Raw genomic sequence first — 26,932 nt, 5'->3', positions numbered from 1 at the left:
CCAGGCGTTGTGATGATGCTTGGGAGAAAGGGAGGAATCTGCACCAGCGGACTTACTGGGCATGCCGATGATCTGAGGTCTGCTCTTGCTGATCCCTGGCCTGCCAGGGCCAGTGATTTTATTATAGGTGGAGTTCAACAGCTCAAAGCCTTCATCCTCAATAGAAAGGCTTCCCTCCTCTTCCTCCAGCTCTTCAGCTGTTGGCACCTCAGCAGCAGAGAACAAAGTCCGGGTGCTCCCATCTGGCTGCAGGCTAAGGGTCTCCTGGGCATCCTCCCATGTCCAAAGCGGGCCCAAGGTCAAATCTGGATGGGAGAGCTTGGAATCCTGAGAAGGAAGGAGGGAAAGTAATGAAATCTGATGTTTTCTCTTTTTCTATTTGTTGTTCTACTAGGGCTCCAAGTGCCACCTTTGTACCAATACCCAGTCCTGGACCAACGTGCACCATAAGCTTCTTTCAGCACCCAAAGCAGAGCAGGACACTGAATGGGTTCCAGGCAGTTCCCCAGTGCCAGGTGGGGTTAGTTCACCTGCTTGAGTTAATTATTTTAACACGGATTTGTTTGTGTTTCTCTTTGGCCCACACCACCTTCTCAAAGCACCCTTTGTAGGGCACACATAACCCAACACAGGGCACCAACGAGAACCCATGGGAGCTCAGCCCTGGCTGATGCATCGTTGGGTTTGGTGCAAGGCAGTTGACTAACAGAGCCAGTGAGAAGTCACTAGAGGGAGACACAGGTCCGCGATTGCCTTGCAGGGCTGGGGAAGGGAGCAGGGAAGTACAAGGAGACGGCGAGCATCCTTCCCATCGTCCTTCCCTGGGCATCTTCTTTTGGTTGAACCAATCACTTGGCTCTGATTCTGCTCGGCACCATGGGCTCAAGGTGCACGTTCTGTTGGGAGTGAGTTGATGGGAGCTAACCCATCCTGGTGCTCCCAAGTACCACCAGCAATGTCACTGCCAAAACCAGTGGCTCCAAGGCAAGGATTTGGTGGAATGGATGGCTCTGGTCAAACCCAATTCAGAAGAGCAATTGGGAGACAGACGAGCTCAAAAGGCATCAGAGCATTTTCAAAACAACTGGAATGCTTTGCATTCAATTGTGAAAACACCCCAGGACACATCCATCCCACATTATCTGACCCATCTTTGTCCATCGCTGCAGCTACAACTGACTGGGAGCTGGGGCCAATCCTTGACTCCATTTGAAGCCAAAGGTCTCACCCAAAGGGCAATACTCTTCTGAGCCAAGATGATCTCTTAGTATAGAGGTTTTTGGGGAGAACAGGAATATTTCTACCTCCACCTTCAGCATCCTGGGTATAGGTAGCAGGTGAGAGGCTGCCTGCTCCAACACAGATACACTCCATGCACTGAATGTCTGACTAAGCAGGACCAAGCCCCATTCTTTGAAGCCACCCATGTCACATTTCTGCTTTAAGCAGAGCCAGGAATAATGCCAGCAGGTGTGATCCAGCCCCCCAGTTGACTCAGAGGTAGCAAGCTCGTATTTTGGTGCTGACATTTGTCTAATCCCTCCAATCTTGTGCATAGCCCACACACAGCAAAGCTGGCTTTGCTGGGAACCATTCAGAATCCCCAGCATGAGTAAAATTACTCAAACCTCATTGATAACCATATTTCTAAGAGTAGAATCGTAGCTTGAAATCAGGTTGGAAAAAAGCCTTCAAAAACCATCAGGTCGACCTGACCTACCAAGTCTCATCACTAAGCCATGTCCCTTAGTGCCTCTGTGGAGTCACAGCATCATTAAAGTTGGAAAGACCACTGAGATCACCTGGCCCAGCCACCTAGTCCAAGCATCAGCCATCAACCTATGCTATAACCTGGCACTGAGGAGCAGGAGTTGAGAGAGGTTGTGATAAGGTCAAAGTGCAAGAAGTAAAGAGGGCAAGGTGGAAAGCAAGGTCTGGAGCCTGGTGGGAGGAGCTCCTCAGTGCTGACATTCTAGTCTATCAGCACACTATAATTAGCAGTCACTAGCTCAATTTCCCCCCTGAACAATGCAGCCCGTGGGCCGTGTAATTTGTTAGCAAACCACAGCAAATTGGGGTCAGCCTGACGCACGCTCCAACATCTGCCCAGCAAAGATTTAATGCTGTTTGTAAACCTCCATCCCCAGCACCTGGCAGTCTAAGGAAGAGCTAATAAATAGCAGAGATGGGAATTCATCTCAGGGGACTAAGGAGGCTTGGGGGAACAGTGGCACCATGCATGGGGTGATCCTCTTCCTGCAACCAGGCACAGTAATTAAACCCACAGCTTCTGCAATCACAGCTGTGTGATTCAATTTGGGGTCTGGCATGCAGTAAATTCAGCAAGAAACGAGAGCTGGTGGGGGTGGGGACCTGGCATCTTTGTAAGTTCAAATTAGAATAGTTCTAGCATTGGCTATTTTGCATTTCGGGGTGCTGATTCCTCAGCCTTGGCCAGAGAAAATGTTTATTTTGTAAGTGAAATGTCATTAATGGGCAGACTATGCAGGACATTAAGAGAGAGCTTTGCAATCTGACCCTCCTGGAGGCTACAAACACCAACCCGACTCCCAGCCCAACCTCCCCCTGTTGGGCCATTGAACCCCACCAAGATGTGGGGCAGGAGACCCATTCAATCCACAACAGCCTCACTCTTCAGGCCAGTTTTCTTCTATCCAAGGCCTTAGCTAATAATTAAAAGTCAGTTAGGGAAATGAAAGCTCCAGTCAGAGCCATAAAATGGAACATTCAGGTGCTGCCTTTGCTCACTGCCGTTTCCAGACACATACTGGGCAAAGAGCACTGCTGGGCACACAGTTTGTAACATGGGTGTCCCCTTGGCTTCTGCTCTTAAAATATCAAAAATGCAAAGCCAGCTGATGCCTAAATAACCACAGAATCACTGAGGTTGGGAAAGACCTCTAAAGGTCACCAAGTCCAACCATCATCCCACCACCACCATGGCAGCTTCAGCGTTGCTTTGGGGTCTTTCTGATTAAAAACTGTTTTGAAATCCAGCTTTAATGGTGAGAACCAAATTCAGCTTTCCAACAAGACCCCTATTCCCCATTCTTAAAAAATAAATATCTCTATCTATCTATAATTTTTGATCCAAACCAAAAGCGTTCATTTCCTTAAGACACATTTTTGCAATAAATGAAACCACGAAAAGTGCCAGCTACAGCCAGGAGAAATTAAACTTCATTCTGCATGTCTCACAGAGGGGGAAATCGGTGAGCTACGATGCTTTGTGCTGCATCACGAGGAGGGGATGATTCAGCCCATGGAGCACATGGACATCATTAACCAGAAAGCCCCCAGCAGGCAGAGGACAGAGGAAGGTCGGACTTGAAGAGATGCTGAGATCCTGCCTTGCAAAACCCGTGCAAAGCTTTGAGTTTAAAGGCAGGTGCTTCAAAGGAAAACGGCTGGTTTGCAGGGGCTGGAGGAGGACTGAATGGCAAACCACTAAAATAAAATCCAACATCATTTTTAACATCAGAGGAAAGGTGTCTTGGCGATGCTGGATGGCATCAAGGGAGGAAGAGCACGGTGGGAAGCCAGCGCTGGAAGCCTGAGCTCTGCCTAAAGCAGCAGGTTTAAAGGCTCTAGATACCAGTGCATACATTAACCTGGAGCTGAAGCACCAGGGTGTGCAGCAGGGGATGGCAGGGCTGGGATCCGCTGCAATTACACTGTGTACAGGAACCAGAGCCAGGGGGACTCTGCAGTGCAATGCTGGAATCCCTAGAAAATGCTTGTCTGTGATTTTGATGTTCGTCTTTAATGTCTGGCATGGGAAAGGCCTGGGTTAGAGGTTCCCATCTGGCGAGCTCAGGGGAAATGTCTGACTTTCTGAGCTGAAAGTTACAGGTCCCACGTGTCCCAGCAATCACAGTTGAGTTATGTGGGCTCTTTGTAAACAGAATAAAATGCCAAGACCAATAGCATCCCTGCCTGCTCCTTTGTAACGGCCAAATTTAGAGTGAGAAGTCACTGTGAGAAGAACTGAGATGCACACACTGGGAAATGCTTTAAGCAGCTCAAAGCTGCCCACTAGAATGGGGCAGAAGGCATCGGGGTGTGGAACTGCCCTAAAGGACATTTGGGAAGTAGGGACAGCAGGAATTGAGAGCAGGCACAAGGGGTATTTGTAAAAGAGGGGTAAGGGGAATAGATACGTGATAAGCAAAGTGCATCCTGACTTGTAGAGGGGCAGCTTCAGCACAGGGCAGTGCAGCCACTGAAATAGCCCAATGTGAGCACTGGGGGGTTGGTTTGGCTCAGAAACTGGGGAAGGCCAAGGGATACTGGGAACTTTGTGTTGTGATAACATGCCCCCAAAAAGGCAAACAGGAGCCCTAGAGCAATTACAGAGCTTGTCCTCAAAGCAGAGCTCACGCTGGGTAGCGGAGCAACTGACATGGAGCTTGGTAATAGCAACATCACAGATAGTGCAACTAATGCTGTAGTGTTTAAAGGACACCTCATGTAACTCAGTGGGTATCGTCCAAGAAGATCAGTAGCATTTTGCTGACACGTAACGGTGTCGGTGTGATGATCCCTGACTTCTGCTGGGCTGTTTGCTTGTTATGGACGGATTCCACCATCCAGAAAGGAGATTCACTCAGAGAGCAGCAAGCATGTCAAAGCATGGGGCACGTCTGTCCTCAGGAGTGCAGACACCACTGTACCACGTTGCCCTCATTTTCTGCAAGGTCAGACCAGGCAGAGCGTAATTCAAAGCTTCACACCTTACCAGAAAACATACTGTTGTGAATAGAAGCCTTTCCCGTCCAGACAAAGGTACAATACAATTTACAAGCTCATGACCAGAGAAAGACAACACCAAACTATTTTCTTCCCGATGCATTCAACCATCGATCCCCTGGAAGAGCCTTCTGGGAGACACTCAGTCTCAGGAAGGCTGAAAACCAAGAGCAGACTTCCTCCTGAGGGAGCCTCACTTGCAATACAAGCTTTTGTCCCCTCCTCCCTTCCTATGAACTGTCCCCAATCATCACAAGCACCACACTGTGATTTGCTTTATCCTCTGAAACGTGTCTTGATATGAGCAACAGCCACCAAGCTCTCACAAAGCTCTGGCAGCAGAGCTGAGTCCAATTAGGAAACACTAACAAACACCACATCTACTGCCTTCACCCACTCACATCTTCTTCCGTTGTCACTATAGCTCTCCATAATTAATTGGCTCTAATTAGGGATTTGGGAATTCATTGATGTACTTATTTACTTCTGAGAGAACAAAGGCATAGAAAGCGTAACTCCAAAGCACAGCACTGGACATCCCTGCTCTGCTCTTCATTATTTCACACTGTTAGTAGTGCATTTTTTCTTCTAATGAATCCAAACATCAAGGATCCTGAGGCATCTCTGGTTCTGATTAAGTGCTCCAAAACCAAACTCATCCCAAACCATCACTGGCCTTCCTCTGCAACCCACGAGCTCCACCAGTTCAACCATGGCAGCATCCCATCCATCAGGATGGGAACACAAACCATCCTTAAGTTCTCAATGGCAGTGCCTGGGAGGGAAATAGAGAGGACTCTTCATTGCTCAAACATACAAAAATAAGTAAATAAATAAATTTAAAAATAAAACAAAAAAACAGTTTGCATTTGCTGGCAGGCTTCCATCTCAGGATGTCTGTTTGCATGAAATTGGACAACAAACCATGGCTAGAAATCCCAAATGAAACAAATAAATGGGGTGAGACACCAGGAGGGTATGCGGAGGAACATTCCCTGCACATCACTCCTGCAGTGCAGAGCTGCACCCGAGCTGAGGAGTCCTGGATCACATTGGTTTCTTTTGGCACCTGCACAGTTGGAGAGAAAGAGAGACAACACGGGTGCAGAACCCGTTCAGAACCTGGCCAGGAGATGAGGGCTCTCCCTGGGCAGAGTCCTGAGGACACCCTGGGTGCAGTGTGTCCTTGGGGATCAATTGTGTGACTGATGGGAGCCCGTGTACTTCTAGAAAGATTACTGAGTAGGCTAATATTCAATTTTCCACCAGTGCTGACAACATAAAGAAGAAAAACATCTGACAGGATGATGCAATGCAGCAATCTTGCTGGGTGTGAGCAAGAACTTCAAAGTGATGCCCAGCTCCTGGTGACAGCTTTCCCCCACCACTGCAGCAGAGCTCCAGCTGTATTACTCTACAGCTGCTCTGAATTTCCCTGAGTTTCACACATGGCACACACAGCCGTGCACACACCCAGGCTTTCTTTGGCTCAGAAACTCTTCCTCTGCCTCATTCTCCCCTTTGCACCAAACCCAACTATGACATCAATGGACAGCCTCCATCCCGCGTGCTGACTACCACCACCACGAGCTTCCAGCATCTCAGCCCACAGCAGACAGCTAGCTCCTTCCAGGCTGTATTGGCTCCCAGTTTACCAGCTGCCCCACACCTCTGGCCATGCTGCAGAGTGGTCCCTCGGAGGAGGACTAAGGCCAGAGGAGTGCACACATGTCACGGCGTGGCTGTGGCAATGCTCGCCAGCTGCTGCTGCATCCCCCATCACAAAGGTCAGCTGCTGCAGAGCTCCCTGTGGGGGAAAACAAACAGAGATTTACCTGCATGCTTCCTCCAGAGGAGAGGGAAAAGCCTGTGGAGCTGCCAGCATCCTGCAGCCAGGGGCTTCTTGCAGCGTGGGGTGGGCACTCAGCATCAACAATCTCCCCATCAAACCCACAGCACATCAGCTGCAAAGCGACTCCCAAGTCAGACTGGACAGGGCTAAGCACTGATGGAGCTGTGGGTGTACAGGCAGTGGGACCAGATGGCGTTTCCTGGTCCCTTCCAATTCAAACAATTCTATGACTCCTACAGACAGAGGTGCAACCACAGTTTGTGTAGCAAACCCCATCCCCAAACGCAGCCCTGCCCTCACCTCAAAGGGGATCTCAAAGGACTCCACCAGACCTCCGATGATGAGCAGCCCCTCGGTGCCCACACCCATCCCCAGGTAGCCGGGCCAGCTGGCTCTCTCCACCAGCCGACAGTCCACGTGCAGCTCCAGGCTCTCCTGGGAGATGCTGAGTGCAACTCGGTGCCAGCGCCCATCACTGAGCAGGGAAACGGGGAACCTGCATCACCCAGAGGGAAGGGAAGAGGCAGAACATGAAACCTGGCTCCTACACGAGCCGGGATGAGGCATCACCCTTACCAGCTCCCAGGACTCCTCCATCCTTAAAGTGGATGCTAAGGATGATACAAGAGAAATCAATGCTACTGTTACAAATAAGAGCTGTTGGTTCCTTGCAGCTTGGGGGAGATGGAGGTTTCCAATGGATTTGGAAGCCTAAGTGAAAAACGATGTTTTGAAAATTATTGCTTTTTGTGCCTTGAAAACTATGGAAAATTGGTGGTGTCTTGGAAATTATTGCTATTTGTTTTTCTCTCCCCTTGGCTTATCCCCAGTCTTTCTACAGGGCAAACCACAGGCTACCAAAGCAACGATTAAGGTAACATTGACCCCGGGCATTCCCTACCAGGATGTCAGTGCTGTGGGCAGGCCGGCTTGGCTCCAGCAGAGCAGGGATGGCCCAGGAGGAGCAGACACAGCAGCAAACAGCCCCTAAGTGTCACTTACTCGTAGTGCCTCCTCCTCGTGGTGACGAAGACCAAGCCGTATGGGCTAACCCGGATCTGGAAGAGCACGTGGCTCCGATGGCTCAGGATGGTCAACAGGCTGGTGTCCTCCTGCAGTGAGTACCTGAGCTTCATCAGCACGCTCAGCTCATCTGCAAACCTGGGAGAAAGAAGTATGGTGCATTTTGCAGCATAAAACGAGTCACAGTAAAAACGAGCTCAGTGAGAACAGGGAATAACAAGAAAACCAAGAGCAAACAGTCCTTCAGGCTGTAAGGTTGGATACCCAGCAAGGAGCAGCCAGGACACAGAGCACTGTTCACATAACCTGAGGTGCAATCTCAGCACCCACCTGTCCCCAAACACCTCCTGTGTAGGAATGCTGAGGGTGGAGTACTGCCCGATCTGCAGAGTGCTGCAGTTGGCCTCATCGTAGCTGAAGGAAACATTGCTGAGGTCCTTTAAGTGAGAAGTCATTTTGTCCAGCAGGTTCACTTCATCTGCACAAGAGGAGAGATAGTTAGCAGCTGAGCTGCCCACACTCTGCTCACTTCATTCTTCTTATTGGGAGGGGAAACAAAGCTGCCTCATCAAGGATGAAACTACAGTCTGGGGACATTGAAAGTTCACAGATTCAGCCAACAGCTCTGAGAGCATCAGCAGCAGCCAGGTGATACGTCTGAAATGGGAAGTGCCTTCTGAGAGCAGTGCCCCAAAACCACAGAGGGCCATTCCCACCCCAGCAGCACCGTTATGAAAGTAGAGCTGAGCGCTGTGAAGCAGAGCGTGGGACACACGTGTCCTAAAACACAGGTCCCAGCTCAGCCGAAAAGCTGCTCAGTCCTTTCCCAAGTTTCTTTGTTGAGGTTTGCCCACTTGCAATACAGAATCGTACCAGGGAGAGAAATTGTGCAACTGCATCCCCTAGAAAGGCAGCTACACTGGCCAAACTGCAGAGCACCCTCTGCTCAGAGCACAGTCTGCTGATATTTCAAGAGCTATGCTCTGCTGTGCATCACACAGATCAATTTCCCAGCAGCTGAGAAGTTGGGAACACCACAACTTCTTCACATCAGCAAGAGTGCAGGGCTGAGCTCCGTGGAGACAGCAGCTACAGACCCCAAAGTGGTGCCAGATCTGCAGAGCTCATCTGTGCCAAACGTGGTGCATGTGTGTAGTGCTGGGAATTAACCTGGGATCAAACACAGCTGAGAGAGGAAAAAAAGAATGGGAATATTGCCCCTTTCCCATTCCTCCCCATGTGCGCTGTGTGCTCCATCCCAGGTCTGACCTTGCAGATCTGAGCTGAAAGCAGGGGATGCTGTTAGGTGAATGGCTGCCCCATACAAACCACAGCTGAGGATTCACTACAATAAATAGCATGGTTAAATGCAAGCTTTTCCAGGGATGGCATGGGCTTAACGCGTGACTTGAGCATGTGATGATGTTAACCACATTCCACAAGAACACACAGGGAGAAGTGAAGCACGTGCCTTCCTAAATAAAAAGCAGCAAAGCCTCAGCACCAAAGCCTCTGTTTGCAGCTTCTCCCCAGGACTAACCTGGGGTCACTCCCACCCTGGCACTGCAGGGTTTCTGCTTGAATGTCATGGACTTGCCCTGTGTTTCAGAGCAGGCTTGTTTCTCTCTCTTTGCATTGCACTCCCTGGATTACACAGCACAGCCCAGAGGCATGCCCAGGACCAGCATCACTTTCCCTGCCTTCATATGAACACGAGTGCACTTTAAGTAATGGTTGCAAAGCTGAATGGTAAACCTCCAGAAAAGTACACATCCCTGCTACAAAATGAAACCACCTGAAAAGAAGCACGTGGAAACTCTCTAAGAAGTTATAAACAAATTCCATCCCCAACATTAAGCACGAGCATACCTAGTATGGCAAGGTGAGGAGACAAAGCCTGCATGCACCCCAGCACTGGTTGGTATCACGGACTTTCCCAATGCACCTGTATCCACTGTAAGCTCCTGTCTTCAACATGGGGCTTTTCTTGTTCTTTTGCCCCCAGACAGCTAAAAACCCCCAAGAACAAAAGGAGGAACAAGAAACCCAGAGCACACTTTGGTCTATCAAGGAACACGGGGAAAACACCAAGGCAAAGCTTCAGGAAGGACTGGAAGATGAGCAAGATGAAAGCACCCTCTGCTTTACCAGCACTGCTCTTAAATGGGGCAGAGGCTGTGGATGGAGGTTCCAGGTGAGGCTGCTTGGGGTCATTAGGGCCCATTGGTGCTCTCAGGACCCCTTCTGTCCCATCCCATCCCATCCCATCCCATCCCCAGTGCTGCAGTACAGGTGGCTGAAATTAGAACACCCATCCCTTCTTGGCCCATCTGCACACACACAGAGCTTCTGCTCAGTCTGAAGTTCTCCCCAAGGAGGGGGAATGAGAGGGAAAAGAGATGATGCTAAATGTTGGAAAACATAATTGGAGCCCTGGGAGAACACATCTTAGGATCTGTCAGAGTCAATCACTTCCTCAGGACGTGCACTGCTGCTTGGGATGTGAAGTGACAGGGCTGGATGAGGCCTGCAGTCCTCTGGATCTTCTTTCCAGTTTCTGAGTGCCTTATGGAAATACTGCACTAAAAGTCTGCGTAGGCTCATAGTCCGTGTGCTTCTGCAGCCTTTCCAAACTCTGAGTCGGAGAAACTTGCACACCACCACTGAAACTTAATAATAAAATTAAATGGAAATGGAAATGATGCATTAAATGATGGAAGAAGAGGCGTTTGTGCCAGGACAAGGCTTTCCTGGCCTCTCTCACCACCACCACCACCACCCTGGCACGTGCACAGCCCTCAACCAAGGGGTCGAAGCCAGGTGGCCCTCCCAGTGCTCCTGCACTGTTTGGCATTTCTGTTTTGCTCTTCAGAGCAAACTGCTTGTGCTGGAGCTGTGACCTGAGCGAGGCTGTGCACTGCACACACACTGCGGGGCTGCGGTGAGCCCTCACCTTCCTACTTGGTCCCAGTGCCATACAGAGCTCCCATGTCCACACACAGAGGCATCGATGCTCTTTACTTCCTAAAAACCCACACATAGCTGACCTTTTGAAACACAGAGTGCTTTAGCAAGAGGGAAAAAAAAAAACCCACAAACCAACCCCACCAATGAAGCAATACAGCCAGAAAGGCATCTTTGCATTTGTTTGGACTTGCCTGCTGACTGCCCACTGTGGGTGGACAAGGACACCTCTGCAGTATTGCATCCACAGGATGCCAGCCCTTTGGTAGCTCTTCCTATCTCTCTCTACCCTAGCATTATTTGTACTATTAAAAACATCCAGAGCAGCCATCCATTCTGGTTTTCCACCATTTCCAGTACGCTATTTGCTTTCTTTTTAAGTGCAACAGAAGACACAGGAGAAAGGTTCAAGCTGAGGGTGGTGTGTGTCCACTGAGAAGGTTATGCAACAAGACTTAAACCTTCCCCTCCCTGCTCTGGAGAGCAAAGAGAATTCGATTGTGACTCAGTGGCTGCAAGTTGGAGGGGACAGAGCCAAGGCAGGAAGAGAAAGAAAGAGCACGTTGCTCCCGGGAGGAGTGAATGCCTCTAACCACCTATGGAGAGGACAGAAAACATCAGGGAAGCGAAACCTTCTCGGAAGAAAAGCCTGCTGCACACATTGTTCAGACAGGAAAAGCCGAGCACGGGCGGGCATCCAACACATCGCACGCTGCTGCTGCTTTGTGTTGGGGTCTGCAGAGGGATGGGGCTTCTGGGGACAGCGCCTGGGGAGGAGGAAGGGCTGCTGGGAGCACGGGGTGACCCTGAGTGAGGACACACTGGCCACAAGGGAAAGGAGGCCAGGCTGGATGGGGCCCTGAGCAGCCTGATCTGGCGGGGGGCAACCAGCCCACAGCACAGGTTGGGGCGGGGGGCTGTAGGTTGCCTTCCAACACAAGTTATCCTGTGATTCTACAACTCCATCTCATACATCTCCTCAACCATCTCCTTCCTGAGTGCTGACCTCAAAGTGAAGCTCCTGGTCTCTAGGAAATTGCCCTGGGCTGCTACAATTTACCCCAACCCTGCACACCTTGTTCTCTACGTATCCTTCCCAATTAACACTGTGCAACCGGTGTTTTATCTATAGTCGGGGCTTAATAGCTTTAGTTGGAAGGGGATTTTTAAGTGGCTTGCATTTAAACCTGTGCAAATCCCCTCACAGCCATCCCTCAATCAGTACAGGTCTAACTTACAGCAATTAAACTTAATTACCGAATTGCAGTGAGTCAGCATAAGCCAGTTATGAGCAGTCTACAACATTTACACAGAGAATTCGGTGGGATTAATTTGAAAAGATGTAAAACACATTCTAGTAAAACTTGTGTGACAGCAAGTGGGGACAAGTCCCAAAAACGTTGGCCCTCGCTGCTGCTCGTAAATAAGCTTCTCTTTGTTGCTTCATTGCCAAAGTAAAGTAACGAGTTCTGCAAACTAGGAGGTTGTGTTCTTGCCCAAGGAGGCTGTGGATGCCCCATCCCTGCAGGCATTCAAGGCCAGGCTGGATGTGGCTCTGGGCAGCCTGGGCTGCTGTTGGTGACCTGCACACAGCAGGGGGTTGGAGCTGGATGAGCACTGTGCTCCTTTGCAACCCAGGCCATGCTATGATTCTATGAAACTACTGCCCTCCAGAGACTCATGTCCTAAAGGTCTCCCTCTGTTTTATAGAGCTGGGAGGTGTGAATACACACACTGCAGAGAAGCAATGATGGTGGAGATCTCCTCTTGCAAAAGGAAATGCAATTGCAGAGTTTGAGGTGGAAGCAGCAATTCGATGGGTAGCACCTACTTTTGGAATGCCTCCTTCCCCTTCTTCTCCATTAGAATTTGATCTTCACAAACAACTTCAGCCTAACTTTCCAGTGTGCCAGGATAGTTATTTGAAAGCCTGGCAGAGGTCAACCTGAGCTATTGTTTCAACAATGTTGAAAGTGTCTCGAGCAGCAAGGGGAGCGGTCAGGCTCGTGTTATCCTCTGCTGCAGGCATAAGCATTTGGAAGAGATAACAACCTGAGAACATCAAAATCAGTGCATCTAGGCCCAGGCTGGGAATTCCTCCTTTCAACAAAGGCGAAGAAGATCCTGGCCTTCAACTCCTCTGCTCCTTCCATCGGCGATGAAACAGTTCATTAAGTTTAATCTAACAACGCTTTTAAACTTCCAAGTAACGTCATCCAAGGCCGAAACTGAACCTTCAACCTGAGAACACTGGAGATGTGCAAGGCACGGCAGACCCGAGGCGGCACACCCAGCTGTTAGTCACTGCTGAAAGGCAGCAGGAAGGGTCTGATCTCGTGCCAGCAGCCATCTGTCACACCGCCATGGAGCGCGCGTTGGATCCGATCCCTGCCACTCTAGTTCTCCGGGTTCTAATCAAAGAACAGAGACCTGCAAGAAAGGAACAGCACTGTTCTGAAAGCTGCTTTGTGCACCCAGCCCTGGGGCTGTGAGTCCCGGCACCGTGCTGCCCTGTTGGGACAGACCGTGGTACCAAAAGCTGCTCCATTCTGGTAGAGGTAGCAGCAGGAGGGAACAAGAGAAAAATCTGCACAGCTAGCATGAATAGAGGGCTCTGGTAAAGTCTATCTTATGCAGCCTGCACTAACGAGTATTGCACAGCCCGACACGGGAGTAGGGATGGTGTTATCCACAGCACAAGAACACACCTGCTGCAATAAGGGCAATATATGCACATATGCAAACCCTATCCAAAGAGGAGTTCTCATTTTTCCAAACTAATTCAGATACAGAGAAATTCTTAAAAGATCTTTGTCATCTTCTCCCATGCCTGTGCTCTCCGCTCTCTCCAGACCCCATTTGCACCCCAGTCAACGTTGCAGCTTTTAACCCCAACAGCCCCACTGTTCAGTCCTTGCCTTGGCCAAACCGATGGCTATCTTCTTCACTGCAACCCAAAACAACAAATAAAATATCAGACACATTCATTCTAACCTGGTTGATGTTCCCCTCAGACTGCTTCCAGCAGATGCAAGGTGCAGGAGCCTTCAGCAGGGCTGGAGAAGAGCAGGCAGCTCTCTGATGGAAGGGGCAACTTCCATGCAACCAAAGGTGCCCTGAAAGCCTTTTTCCTTGGCCTTCATCATTTGTGTGCTCCACCAGGTGTGCCTGATGGGCAGCAATGAGGTACTAACTCTCCTTGTGCACGTCATCAACTTTTTAGACAAGTGGCACTTGTGCTTCTTTAGCCAGATGGAGAAAGGACATCTACCCATTAAAGAACCCAATGCTTGAGCATCCCACTCTGCAGGCCATGGTCATCATTTCCCTTTTCTAGGGCTCTCAGTACTCAGCCCAATGTGCTTTATCAAGGAATCAGAAAGCAGCTGGAAAAGGCAATGGAGGGAGATAGCACAATTTTCCAACTGTGATAAGAGCCAATGACTTCACTGGGATGTGATCAGATTTGCAACTGCAAAGGCTTGGCTCAGGGCACTGCCACCTCCTCACCACGGATCCAGATGAGGGATCCATGCCCACCCTGGGCAGCCCATGCCCTCATGCTGTGCAATCCCTGCAGCCCCGCCACACGCAGTCACACTCAGACACATTTCAGCTGATGAGGATTCACAGTTCCAACGGTGACAAGTGAGGCTGGGGAAGCAGCTGCAAGGTCTTCCCAGCAAACTGACCAAAAAAGCTGGAGCTTTCAGGGGACCAAGGCAGAGAAGACAGATCCCACCTGCATGGGGTCTAACATGGGAGATCTGCTGTTGCACAAACACCTGGCGAAGGTGCTGCATCTGTCCAAACCTGTCCTAGCATGGGGAGATGTTCCCAGCCACGTCTTCATTCAGCACAGCCAATTTTCCCCTTGAAAAGGATGGCTGCAGGTCAGCACATGGCTTACCTCTGCTGAGACATGGCCACGTCAGGCTGCAGTTATTCACTTTTGGAGCTTCCCTGCAAAGCACCAGGCTCTTGACCTTCATTTGATGGGGACAAATGTTCCTGGCCCTGTTTGTCCTCTGGCCTGGGGCATCTTCAGAAAAGGGAGAGGAAGAAAAGGGGTGCTGGGCAAACAGGGGCAGCGCTTCCACCGTGCTTCCTGCAACATTGCTCACAGCAATACAGAGAGAAAGGAAAAAAAGGGAAAAAAGAAATTACAGAAAAGGAGCATTTCCAGGCTAACAAGCTGATATTTCACAGCCAAAAAGCACTCTGCTTTTCACCTCGGGCAAAACATGTGCACATTTGTGATTCATTCCACACCCACGGCTGCCAATTTTCCTGTGCAAACCGTTGAATTGTTGAGGTTTCAATCTTTACCAAACTCTCAAATGCTCCTCCAAATTCTTTACGCTCCCTTCTGCAATCCCCATTGGTACTTTTGGAACCTGTGGGTGCCTTTAAGGCTCATGGCCACGCTCCAGCTGGGGAATGGCAATGCATGCATGCTAACCAAGCATGCCCCAAACTGTGCTGAGTGCCCTTATCCATCATGGCTCTCCCATCCTCCATCTCCCATCTCCCATCCACTGCGGCTGTCTGAGGTTCTGAGCCTGACCACGGCTCGAGGTGGCCATAACCAAAGGGGCTCTGCAGATTTCAGATATCGACCTTTCACTGCTCATCAGATGAGGGGTCGGCCTCAGGGTTGAATGGAATTGCTGGGAAGAAGTCACGCAGAAAACTTTCCTGATCTTGCTGTAAAAAAATAAAAGGCTGAGTCATTTTGAGTCAGCCTCATGTGGGGCTTTGTCTCTGTGGGCGATTCACCCCTTTCATGTTTTGGTTTCTTTTATACTCTGTGCAATCTCAGTCATAGGCAGCAGCTTTGACAGTGAAAGGGAGACTTTGTGTTTAAACCTGAGATATCAGCGCAGTTCAAAAAAGAAAAAAAAGAAAACAAAAACTTTCTTTCCAAAGCACACAAAACCTCCACCAGAAGCCCCATTTTGGGTCCACCAAAGCCCACCGAGGCAAATCCCCAAACCTACCCTCCTTCTACGTCACTGTTATTTACCTGGGGGAGAGCAACCAACATCCCAAGCATATTTTTCCTCTGTGCAGACCTGTCTTCTCTTTTAGTGTATCACATCTCATTTGAGAATCCCTAGAGCAAACGCTTCACTGCAGCTCTGTTCCACTTGCAGATCTCTTCTGGTACGACACAGTCTAGAATTGGACTCTCATGATGTGGACCACCCAAATCACCGCCCTTTTAGACACGTATGGGTTGGAATGCACCAGAGCTCCTTTAGCCCAAAGCCCACTTTCTCCTCTAACCCAGACTGGCATCTCCCCAGCTTCCTAAGTGGGACATCCATCCAACTGCCTGCCACCTGACAGAGCTGTGGGTGTTCATTGCAGGGAGTTGGACCAGATGGCCTTTAACGTTCCCTTCCAACGCCAACCATCCCGTGATCCTATAAGTGAGAAGAGGAACCGAGGAGCAGAGCTCCCACTGGTGTCCAAATCCCTCCCCACACCTCAACAGGGAGCTCCCCAGGCCCTAATAAAGAGCAACCCAACAGAGGCAGAACAACTTCATTGCTGAGGTGCTGCAGACACCACTGGATGCTCTCTCTCTCTGCACCTGGCTCTCCTAAGGGCGGAGCACATCATTTTCCTGTCTAACTCCAGCCATACGTGCTGGATTTATCTGCAGAGCAACGTGTGAATTGCTGCAAACAGCCCCCTGCTAACGGGGTGAGCGTGCTTTCAGCAAGCAGATGACACGTCCTGGAAGTTGCTGCAGCAATTGCTCACGCTGGGCTCGCAGCAGTGCTTCCAGCCTTTGTAATGCGTTTCAGTGCTCTGTCAGAGCAACGTGAAGAACTGATTTTCCTTCTTCTGATTTTTTTTTTTTTTTTAATAGCTTGGAAGTGAAGCAAAGTAAAAATCATGTAAAAGTTTGACTTGGCTTGAGCTGCTGCACCTCTCCCAACAAACCTCCAGCAAAACAAGTGCTGTGAGGAGTCAGCTCAGCCCCAAATACAGTTAGAGGCACTCAACATAAAATCTGAACCACAGAGGGCCAAATCTCAGGTATGTGAACCATTGGAGCCTTTCACCTTCTGCCACGTCACCTGGACCAGAACACTGCTATGAAACGTGGGAAAATCAGGTTCAGAGGCCTCTTCTTTCTAAAGTTCCCTATTTCTACATTTCAAGAGCCCACTCTTCTCTCCAGTCATTGCTACTGGGGCCACCTGCAGGCACACGTGCAGCACAATGCCTCCAGCACATGCAATGGTACTGGAAAAAGGCTTCCCCAGTGCTGAGCTGCCCAATGGATGTAAATCTCCTGATCACACAAACAGGTGAATTAGTGATGACACTAAGAAAAAAGAACTCTGGAGGACACGTAATGCTCTGAACATGGAGCACATCCTGTGCGTTGGAATTCAAAGAAGAAAAAGGGTGGTGAGGCACTGGAACAGGTCGCCCAAGGAGGTTGTGGATGCCCCATTCCTGCAGGCATTCAAGGCCGGGTTGGATGGCTCTGGGCAGCCTGGGCTGCTGGTTGGTGACCCTGCACATAGCAGGGGGTTGGAATTAGATGATCACTGTGGTCCTTTTCAACCCAGGCCATTCTATGATTCTGTGAAAATGCAAAACTTGCCCAGTGTAGATGCAGGGCGTTTGACATGCTGCTGTGCTCTGGAGATCTGTTCTTGGTAGACAACAGAACTTTATGGCACCGACAATAAGTTGATGTTCAGCTACCAGACTCATGAAGAGCTCTGGGTCTCTCTTTAGTTTGCCTTCCTGAGTCTCACAGCTGTAGGGAAAAGCATGGAAAGCACAACATTGGTGATTCTGTGATTCTGTGATCTGAAAGAGAAGCTCTTAAGAGATGCTCAGGGCCTGCATGTCCCTGCAGAGGGACAGATCATCCATATATCCAGCCAAGAAAGAGGGGCAACTTCTTCCTCCCATCTCACATGTTGGTAGGAGAGGGTCATGCCATTGGGTTGGACTGGGGCTCAGAGCACACAGCAGCATGGCCGCTGGCAGCATCGGGAGACAATTAACCACTACGAGCTGATTCCCCTTTCCAAATTGCTCTAAAAGAGCTGCTGTTGAGCTCCCTGGCTGGGAGCCAGGAGCACATCAGAGATCTGTCTCACTCCTAACAGCTGGAGTCAGTTTGGAGCCCTCCTCACCCTATGAGAGTCAAATCCTTGATGACTTCCAGCGCAACCACTGGGCCTTTTCTCTGGAGGAATCCTTTCCTGAACACTGATAGGACGCACGAGGCATCCATCCCCTTGGGGCCACCTCCAAATTCAGGGTCTCCCCCTACCAGACAGATCCCAAAAACACCAGCAGGGCCAGCTGTGTGCCAGATGCTCCATGTTTGGGAGGTTTGGAGGTCAAGGTCACAGCAAAGGCTGACGCTGTGAAGGGGCCGTGCAGGGGGAGAAGGAGACGGCGGAAATACCAGCCTGGGTGTGTTAAACATGCAGGGTGGGATCCATGGCTGTGTCTGCACATGTTTGGCTCGAGGGAGGCAGGAAACTGCACGACACGGAGGTCCCATGGCCACAGAGGAGGCTGCCAGGATGGAGAAGCTCTGGGCATCACTTCATGCCTCCAGGAGGGCTGCAGGGTTTGGATCAGGGTCCAGCTCTGCAGCAGCCTAAGCCATGAGGGAGGACAAAATTAAGCAAATGAAGTAGTATATACAGTCAGCATAAGCATACATGGGAGGTTACAGTTAAAACCAGCCGAGCTGTGGAAGAAAATGAACGGCACTTTCACTGCAAGGTGTAGGATTCCCAAAAGTCAATTCACTTGGAGAGCAAAGGCACGAGCGAGGCATTATAATGAAACCATTAATATGGATTCGGAGCACTGCTTAGGGCAGGCAGGCGCCTGATCCACTTGTTAGAAAGACCCAAAAGAAGAGAGGATTGCTTAAAGTGAGTTTAGCAGCTTAAGGGCTTATCCTGCAAAGTGTGGGTAGCACTGCAGTGCCTGCGCCACACTGGAAGCTGCCATCGAAATCACAGCCCTAAGGGACGAGGGCTCAGCAGCAGGAAGGCAGACAAAGCCCCAGCAGTGACTGCCTCTGAAAACTGGGCAGCTTCCTCCCTCATCCACGTTTTCCAGCTCTGTCACAAGGATGGATGTCAGGATGGTGGCCCTTTGCTGCCAGGAGCCAGAGATGCCAAATGTGAAGCGCCAGCCTGGAGACGACAAGGGTGAGAACCAGGTCTGCTTCAGGGTTTGAAATGGGGGGACGAAATGTATTTTGGCTGACCTCGAACTGATCTCTGTGGGCATTGCTAACCCACATTGCACCAACGTTCTTCTGGCTGCAGGGCTCCCAGTGGCTGCCTTCCCACCTTCCTTTTTAAGGAAAAATTCATCTCAGCCATTCATTTTGAAGTACATACTTGGGAGAAAAATAGAAATTTCAAATTCCAGCTGAAGCTATTTCCCATATGCATCATGAATTCCAGATCCAGGACCCATGCAGAGGACCAGTGTGGCATTCCTCACAGCTGCTGGCCATGCTCATGAACTAACACCTCCCTCCATCCCCATCCAGGGCTCTGCTGATGCTATATTGGGAAAGCGTTGGCACTTCTAGGGGTAGGGGAGGGAGTACATGAGCATGAGACAGAGCAAACTGGTGAAAGAACAACATTGCTTCAGAATATCATGTCTAGCAGGTTAAAATAAGAGAAAGAGGAGAGCTGATGGAGCATCATCTGCTGGCTGCACGCTGTCTTGCAAAGAGATTTCACGTCTCAGAGCCAGTACACACTGGGACTCCAAAGGGCTTTGAGAGGTCTTTGTGGTATCATGAAATTGTAGAGGGACCCTTAAAGGCCATCAGGTCCCACTCCCTGCAGTGCTCAGGGACACCCACAGCTCCAGCAGTGCTCAGAGCCCCAGCAGCCTGACCTTGGCTGTCTGCAGGGATGGGGCACCACCAGCTCTCTGTGCAACCTGTGCAGTGCCTCACTGCCCTGAGTGTAAAAGACTTCCTTCTTATTTCCAGCTCTAAACTTCCTCTCTTTTAGTTAGATCTCATGATCTTAGAGGTCTTTTTCAACCTTAACGATGCTATGATTACAAGAGCAACCTCTGCCACCCACTCAGAGCTCACCCAACCCAGCCTGGATGGGATCCCAGTGCCCAATAACCCCAACAAGCACAAGAAATCCCATCCCAGGAGCAACATCACTACCTCCACCCGCGCCTCAATGCCCTGCAGTGATCAGGCACCGAAACGCCTCGGCGCCATCCGTCTTCCCTCAGAGCAGAGAAAACCTGCTGGCAGCAAAAGCAATGCTTTAAAAATAGCCAGATGGCTTGCTGAGACATTTGGGATCCGAAACAGGAGATCCTGACATTCCTCCCAGATGAAAGATATTGGAAGAGGTCTGTGGCGATGGATCGCCGTGTTTCACCTGGAGGGATCTCAGCGCTGATCTTGTGGGGTCACATTCAGCCCTGGGGTGGACAGAGCTGCTCCCTGCCTGGACCTGGAGGTGACAGTGGGGTGACACAAACATAGGGCGACCGTGTAACGCCACGGGCTGCAGTGCAGCCTTCCTGGGCTGGGAGCAGCCTGCCTGGGGTTGGCCTAAAGAGGAATGCTTTGGTTCACTTTCCTCTGTGGAGAACTTAAAGCACTTTTTATAAGGGAAAATTGTGCGCAGTTTCAGCATCTCAACTGATGAAACAGCATTTCTGTGTTGGAAAGAGACCAGGAAGACACGGAGGAGACGCTGTGGATTAGCTCTGATGTCTGGGGCTAGATTCACTTCCAACATATCTCCCATTGTTTGCCAGCTCATTCACCAACTCATTTACCAATCACTTCCAGCTTTCAAATGATGAACTCATTTACAAAGACCATGACTACACTAAAAAATCCCATTTTACACCTCTATAAAAGAACCTCTCCATCACAAAGACCGTACAGCCTCCTCCTCCCAAGTCTTGGGATGATTATTTTGGAGAGAAGACAAAAGTCCTTCACCATGTTGCTGGGGCAAGGAACCCCACAGCGTGGAGCTGAACCAAACGTCTCCAAAGAGAAAGTGAAGATGCTCCTTTGTCACCAAGGAACCAGGCCCAAAGAGAAGCCTGGAGAACCAGGGCTCTGTGTGCAGCCCCATGGCCTTCCCCAGCCAGAAATCCCATTGCAGAACCCCCCTCACAGCTCCATGAGCGCTGCATCCCCAGCAGTGGGCACAGCAGAACCGGGCAAAGCTCGAGACAGTAATTAGCACAGCACTAATTACCAGCAGCGTGGGACTGAGACGCGCTGTCAAGGTTGATGTGCGCTAAACAGAAGGTGTTCTTTTGTCACTTTGTGTTGCTCCCTTGAGTTCTTGGAGTGGGAAAGGCAGGGAGGAGGATGCTTAAGTCTCAGCTTTTCTCCCAGTTGTCGGCCAAAGCTTTTCAGCAGAGCGCTGTCACAGGGGCTGCAGGTTGAATGAATCCCTCGCACAATGAGGGGACGCTAGGGACAAGGAGTGCCTTTGCCACCAGCTGGCAGCCACGGCCCCATGCTCACTCATCAAGGGGATGGAAGGGCACGGAGCCAGCCCAGCCTGCTCAAAAATAGGGAGCAAAGCACACACAGACACACACAGTAATTTTACTACAAGTTGGAGAAGCAGCCACCCGCTCCTAAAGTCCAGCTGTGATGAATCAAATGGTGCTCACCATGGAAGCTGCCATTGTACGACCCATCCACCCACAGCCCTGTTCTGTGTCCCCTGGATGTGGGCGGATGGGGATATGTGGGGTTCCAGGAGCTGAAGGTCCCCAGGATTGAATGCTCCCAATGCTGTATCAGCACTCAGAACACTATGTGCAAAGCATACAATGCAGGTGCTCCTTCCTATAGGGACCCCCAGGATAAGGGTTAATGCAGTTCCTGGAGCCCCAGCTTCCCCAGCTGGTTGGGTAAACAAAGAGCCTGTTCTGCACACAGGGTGCTGGGACACAGCCCTCCTTGGATGCAATCTCCCAAGCTTTCCTCCCCACGCAACCTCAAACCAACCCAAACCCAAAGGAACGAACGAACACTCCTCTGTGCTGCAGGAAGGCTGAGCCTTAATCACTTACAGCCAGCAAGAGCAGAATTCAAACCAGCATCCCCTGCTTGGGCATCAGCCCCACAGCTCTCCAGAGCACACATGGCTTGTGAGAGCAAAGATTGCTGCTACAGATATACGTAGCACATACTGAACATACAGAAGCAGGCTGTCTGTTTGGCCAGAGGGGGAGGAGGGAGGCTATATCAGCCTGTTCAGTGTGCTGGGGGGCTGTGAGGCACTGAGCAATGTTTGACACACACAGGAGAGGCATTGCAGCCTAGCAATGACAGGTGCAGTGCATACATCATCTGGCTGAACACCCCAAAGCAGTTTATACAGCCTTACATACAGTTTATATAGATCTGCAGCACGCAGACTACCCATCACATGTCTTGTCCCAAAAAGCCCTCCCCCTAGGAAATCCATGCTTCTGCCCTAGAAACTCTTCCTCACTGCAGTGGGATTTAAAAAGAATGGTGCAAGAAGGAGGGGATAATGTCCTATAATGGCAGAACTGAGGAGTTCTGCTTGCACTGGAGAGTCAAGCACAGGTGACATGAGATCTGGTACTTGGGGGGGGGTTTAAGCCCTTTGGCTTGCAAACTTGTTCAGATTCACATTGCAGAGCATCGCATCTCCTGGAGGATCAGTGACTGAAGGACAACTCCTACCAGCCCTCAGGAGAGAAGCACTGCCAAGTGCTGCCTCTTCACGTGCCGCTCATCCCTTAATTAAGCAGATTTTAATTGGGTGACTCTAAGCTTTAATTAACCGTGCACGTTCATTTCTGGGTTGCATTCTCAGACAGCCCTGTATCACCCAGCTTCCTTCCCCACTCCCAATCTCCAATGCTTTGTCCACACTTTGGATCTCACTCTGGTTTCAGCTGCTGGAATGCAGTTCACACTCGGTTCCCAGGCTGGGAGCTGCACCATCTCAGTGCTTCCCAGCCAACGTTCAGGCAGAGTTAAGCTCCACTGAGATAATGGCACTTTCCCTCTTGAAAACACATTGCCAGCAACGTGGCCACACAGCAGCCCCTGGCATGCTCCAGCTTGGGCCTAACACCCATATTTGGGGCAGGGTTTGTGCTGTGTTCCACCAGGCCACCCCCTAATGCCAGGACCTGCGTGTGTCAGTGCAGTGCAAGTGTAGCAATGCCCATCCTACAAAACACCAACTGAACCAATGTCTTCTTTTACATTGTTATCAGAGTCCTCACCATTCACCACACAGCCCAACGCCTCCCAGGGACACGTCCCATCTTCAAAACTTGGCTTACGTTTCAATCCATGCAACTAATTCTGCTCCCCATTCTACAGGCCAGTTGCCAGGACCTCGCTGTCCCCCAGGGCCCTGCCATCCCCCATCCTGGGCAGGGCCAGCTGATCCTGCAGCCACCAGGACAGAGGGAACCCAGAATTCCCAAAAGTTTCATGGCACTGGGAAAGAAGAGGACGCGTGCTGCAGCCCCAATGCAGGAATTTCAACTATGGCATGCACAAATGCATTATATTGTGGATACATCAGAATAGTCACACACAGACCCGACTGCTCCACTCCTACAGAGAGACCCCACCTCACTCTGCCCCAGCATCCCCCTACAACCGAGACCATGCCATACGACGACCCCCCCGTCCAAATCCACTCCCCAGTGGCAGCTGCCCAAGAGAGACGTTTCCCCTGCAGCCCCCTTCCCAGCCCCAGCAGCGGTGCGGGATGTGGCGCTGGGGCAGCCCCGAAGCAGCGGAGGCCCCCCAGGTGCGGGGCTTCGGGATGGTCACACCGCGCTGCCGCGCCCGCAATGCCGGCTGAACAGTGCATCCTAGCGGACACCTCCTCCTCGAGCATCCCTACCGCCTGAGCGACTCTAAGGGAGTCTCCCCCAAACCCCCACACCTCATCCCATCCCCACCTTTCAGAGAGGTTTCTCTCCTACCTGCCTGCAGCCCTGAGCCCGTCTCGGGAAGCTCCAGCTCCACCGCTCCCAGGGGCAGCGCGCAGAGCAGCGCCAGAGCCAGCGCCCCGCAGCGCATCGTGCGCCCGGTCCCGGCCCCGCACCCGGCCCCGCTCCACCCCGAGCTCCGGGACCCCCGCGGAGGAGGAGGGGGGGAGAAGAGATAAGGGGAAGGGGCTGGAAGGGGAGGGGGTGAGGAGGGGCACCTTCCTGCCCTCCCTCCATTCATCCCTCCGCCCCCAGCAGGGGAAGGGTGGGCGGATGATACGGGGCGGGGGGAATCGCGTGGCCCTCTCCCCTTGTGCTGAGCGGGGCCGTGCGCACACACGGGTTTCTTGAGCAACCGCGGACTGCTGGGGGTTCCGGATCGCCCCCCTCCTCCTCCCCGCGCCCGTTCCCACCTCGTGGCTTTGCCTGATCTGCACACAAAGCTCAGGAGCGCTCGAGCAGCCCTTCGCTTTGCGTTCAGAACGTGCGATGCGGGTTGGGCTTTTCTTTCTCAGGTGTTGCCGATTCCCGTTGATTCGCACAGCGCTGACCTTCTGGCCCAGCTGCATCTCTCTGTCCTGCAGTGGATTTCTGGAGGGATGGGGGGTACTGCATGCAACGCCCTTCTCTCCCTTCCTACAGCAGCACCCCGCTGCCGTGGGAGCTTTCAGGTGGATCAGTGCACAACCAACTCCTTCAGAGCAGTCCCAGGAAATGGAGATGGGCATGAAACTGGGGTTGTTGGCACGCGAACGCAGCTAAACACCAAGGCATGAGGAACCTGCTCAGGTGACCTCGTCCTTGCTCTGAGCTCTCTGCTGCTGACCCTGGGCACCCCGCTGCCCTTCGTGTCCCCCACTTCCCATTGGAATCAAAGCATCCTCTTTGGCTGAATACCCGGGGATCTGCCTGAGGGAAGTGTTAAGCACCCTTCCTATAATCAGGCACTTCTGGAAGTAGGGCTTCCAAAAGCTCCGAGGATGGAAGCAACATCCACGAGCGGTCTGGGGTTGGTGCACCGTGCTGCGGGCCGTTGGGGCACTCACCAGCACCACCCACAGCCTAAGGTGAATATTTTGGGGGGAACGACCTCAAAGGAGCAGCGGTGAGAGACGAATCGGCCCTTTTCCAGTTGTTTCGTTTTTTTTCCCCGCTAAGAAGTAGGAAAGGTCTGAGAATGCTTCCCCCTAACGGCAGCACGAAGTGTGGGGAGGGGAAATACTGCTCCGGAGCCCTGATGGGATCTGCAGGGCTGCGATGGATCCCGACGCTGGAACGCAGCGGTGCCCTTCGGGGGGACAGAGCCGTGCAAAGCCCGGAGCTGCACTGCACGGGTGGCGTTGCTGCTCTTTTCATGGACACTGCTCAGGAGCACTCAGAAATCTCCACGTCACCCCTGGGTTCGGCTTATCTCAAACAATAAAATAAAATCCTGCTCTTCTTTATGCTCCTCTGTTCCTAAGGAACCCAGGCACAGCCCAGACAACAGCCAAGGGAAGTGATTCTGCTCCACACTGCCAATAACTCACTGAGTGACCTCAAGCCAATCCATCTTCCTCCTGTGCTGCATCCTGACCTGGTGACCAAAAGGACCTTCCCTGGGCTCACACAGCCCTTCACAGGAACCCCAGGTGGGACCTCATCACAGCAAGGAAGAACAACAGCAAATCCTAAACCAGACCTTGGGCTCTGAAGTGCACTGAAAACTGCAGTGCTCCTCCCCAGGGATGCTCTCCAGCTGCTAATAATTATTTTAACTCCACACTGGGGAGTCTTCGGAGCTGTCAGAAGGGTCACAGCAGCAGTGCCCAGTGAGGGAGACTCACACAGTGCTCAGCCCTGGTGAATGAGGTAGCAAAAGAAACGAGAAGTTCCTTCCTTGCATTTGCCTTGGGTTTGCCTTCTGCTCAGGGCAAGAACTGCAAGGCATTCTCAGCAAGCGCCATCACCACTAAGTAGCAGCAGCGTGCCAGCCACCAGCAGACCTCACACTGCTGGTTTCCATGCTCACAGTGCCCCAAGGTAACACCAAAACCATCCATTCCATTTCTTACAGCACCCCAAACCTGGGCCCTCCATGCAGCTTCCTTCCCACGCTGCCACCAGGAGCGACGGCCGAGCTGCGGCTGCAGGCGGGCTCCCATTCACCACTGCACACATTGGCTGGGACTTGGTCACGTGGTTTGGTTGGTTGGTTTTTGGTTTTTGGTTTTTTTTTTTTTGCTAAGTTTTTATTTGAATTCAAGGACTTTGCTTCATACAAAATGTAATTGTAGAAACAACTGCAGAGTTCAAAGTTTGGCTGATAAATGGTACTCAGGCAGCAAACTAGGCAATCACAGAATCTTTCTCTTTTTTTTTTTCTTTTTTCTTTTTCTTTTTTTGGGTGAAATTCCAGTTGTGTTGCATGGTTGGATCTTTCATAATCTTTAACATTTTTTTCTTTTTCCTTTTCTTTAAATAGAAAGTTTTGCAACAAACCCCCAATTTATATCAAATATAATTAAAAATTAACAACTGATGAATACATCGTATCAAAAAAGTACGAAGATAAACATTTTCCATGCACATACTTTTTATATATATGTATATATGTATATATTTTACATGCAAACATTACTTATTCAAAGTACAGCCACTACGAGACTGGTTCTGGATGCAGAAAACTGATTGGTGCAATTCAAGTTTGGCAACTCACTATGAGGATCCTTGGAGTGATGACGTATGCATTGAAGAGACAAGGCTGTAAAGGTGGAGGGGAAAAGGTTCTACGGACAACCGTGGTCGGGCTCCTCTGTCACCGCCATCGCTGGAAGCAACGACCCCTAGGGGAGGGCGGAGGGTCGGACAAGTGGAGCTGCTGCTTTGTGTTCCGTGCAAGAATCGGAGCGATCCCGCACCCCTGCAGGACTGTGAGCTTCGGAGGGGGAAAACCGGTGTGGGGCCGTGGGGGCTGAGGTTGAGAATGACCGAGGAAGGGGCGAGGCGAGGGGGGGGGAAAGGCAAAACTGCTTGGTGCAGAAAGGCGGCTCGTCTGCTTTGCGGCGCGGGCGCAATGTTTGCATGCGGTGTTGGAGAGGTTCTGCTTTCTCCTCTCCTCCTCGGAGTAAAAGAGTGACGTTTTTCTTTAAAACTTCAAATAAAGCCTTTTTGTGCCTTCGTGTAAGGAAAATGTATAAAACGTTTGGTCACGATCATGCTGAAGCCCGAAACAGGAAGATCCAGCAGATAAAGCTACAGAATGGATGAAGGTCTCACTGACTGTGGTGTGGATGTGTTTCCTTACGTGTCATCTTGTTGCAT

The 26,932-nt window shown here is 51.0% G+C and overlaps 1 protein-coding gene across 1 annotated transcript in view; it reads right to left on the bottom strand.

Moving 5' to 3' along the window:
- Window positions 1–23,720, bottom strand: part of LOC306953675 (uncharacterized protein) — a gene marked incomplete at both ends in the record, with an annotated part of 42,321 nt that extends 18,601 nt beyond the window's left edge. The window contains 6 exons of the mRNA XM_079544642.1: window positions 57–327; window positions 6,440–6,577; window positions 6,923–7,118; window positions 7,625–7,783; window positions 7,976–8,123; window positions 23,624–23,720. Of these exons, the coding sequence (XP_079400768.1) occupies window positions 57–327; window positions 6,440–6,577; window positions 6,923–7,118; window positions 7,625–7,783; window positions 7,976–8,123; window positions 23,624–23,720 (1,009 nt within the window). The remainder of the gene's footprint in view (window positions 1–56; window positions 328–6,439; window positions 6,578–6,922; window positions 7,119–7,624; window positions 7,784–7,975; window positions 8,124–23,623) is intronic.
- Window positions 23,721–26,932: the final 3,212 nt, after the last annotated feature.

The sequence above is a fragment of the Tetrao urogallus genome (genome assembly GCF_951394365.1).
Source record: "Tetrao urogallus genome assembly, chromosome: 19".
Classification (NCBI taxonomy): Eukaryota; Metazoa; Chordata; class Aves; order Galliformes; family Phasianidae; genus Tetrao; species Tetrao urogallus.
The sequence above is the reverse complement of the archived record's forward strand: the minus strand, read 5'-3'. Positions and strand labels throughout refer to the sequence as shown.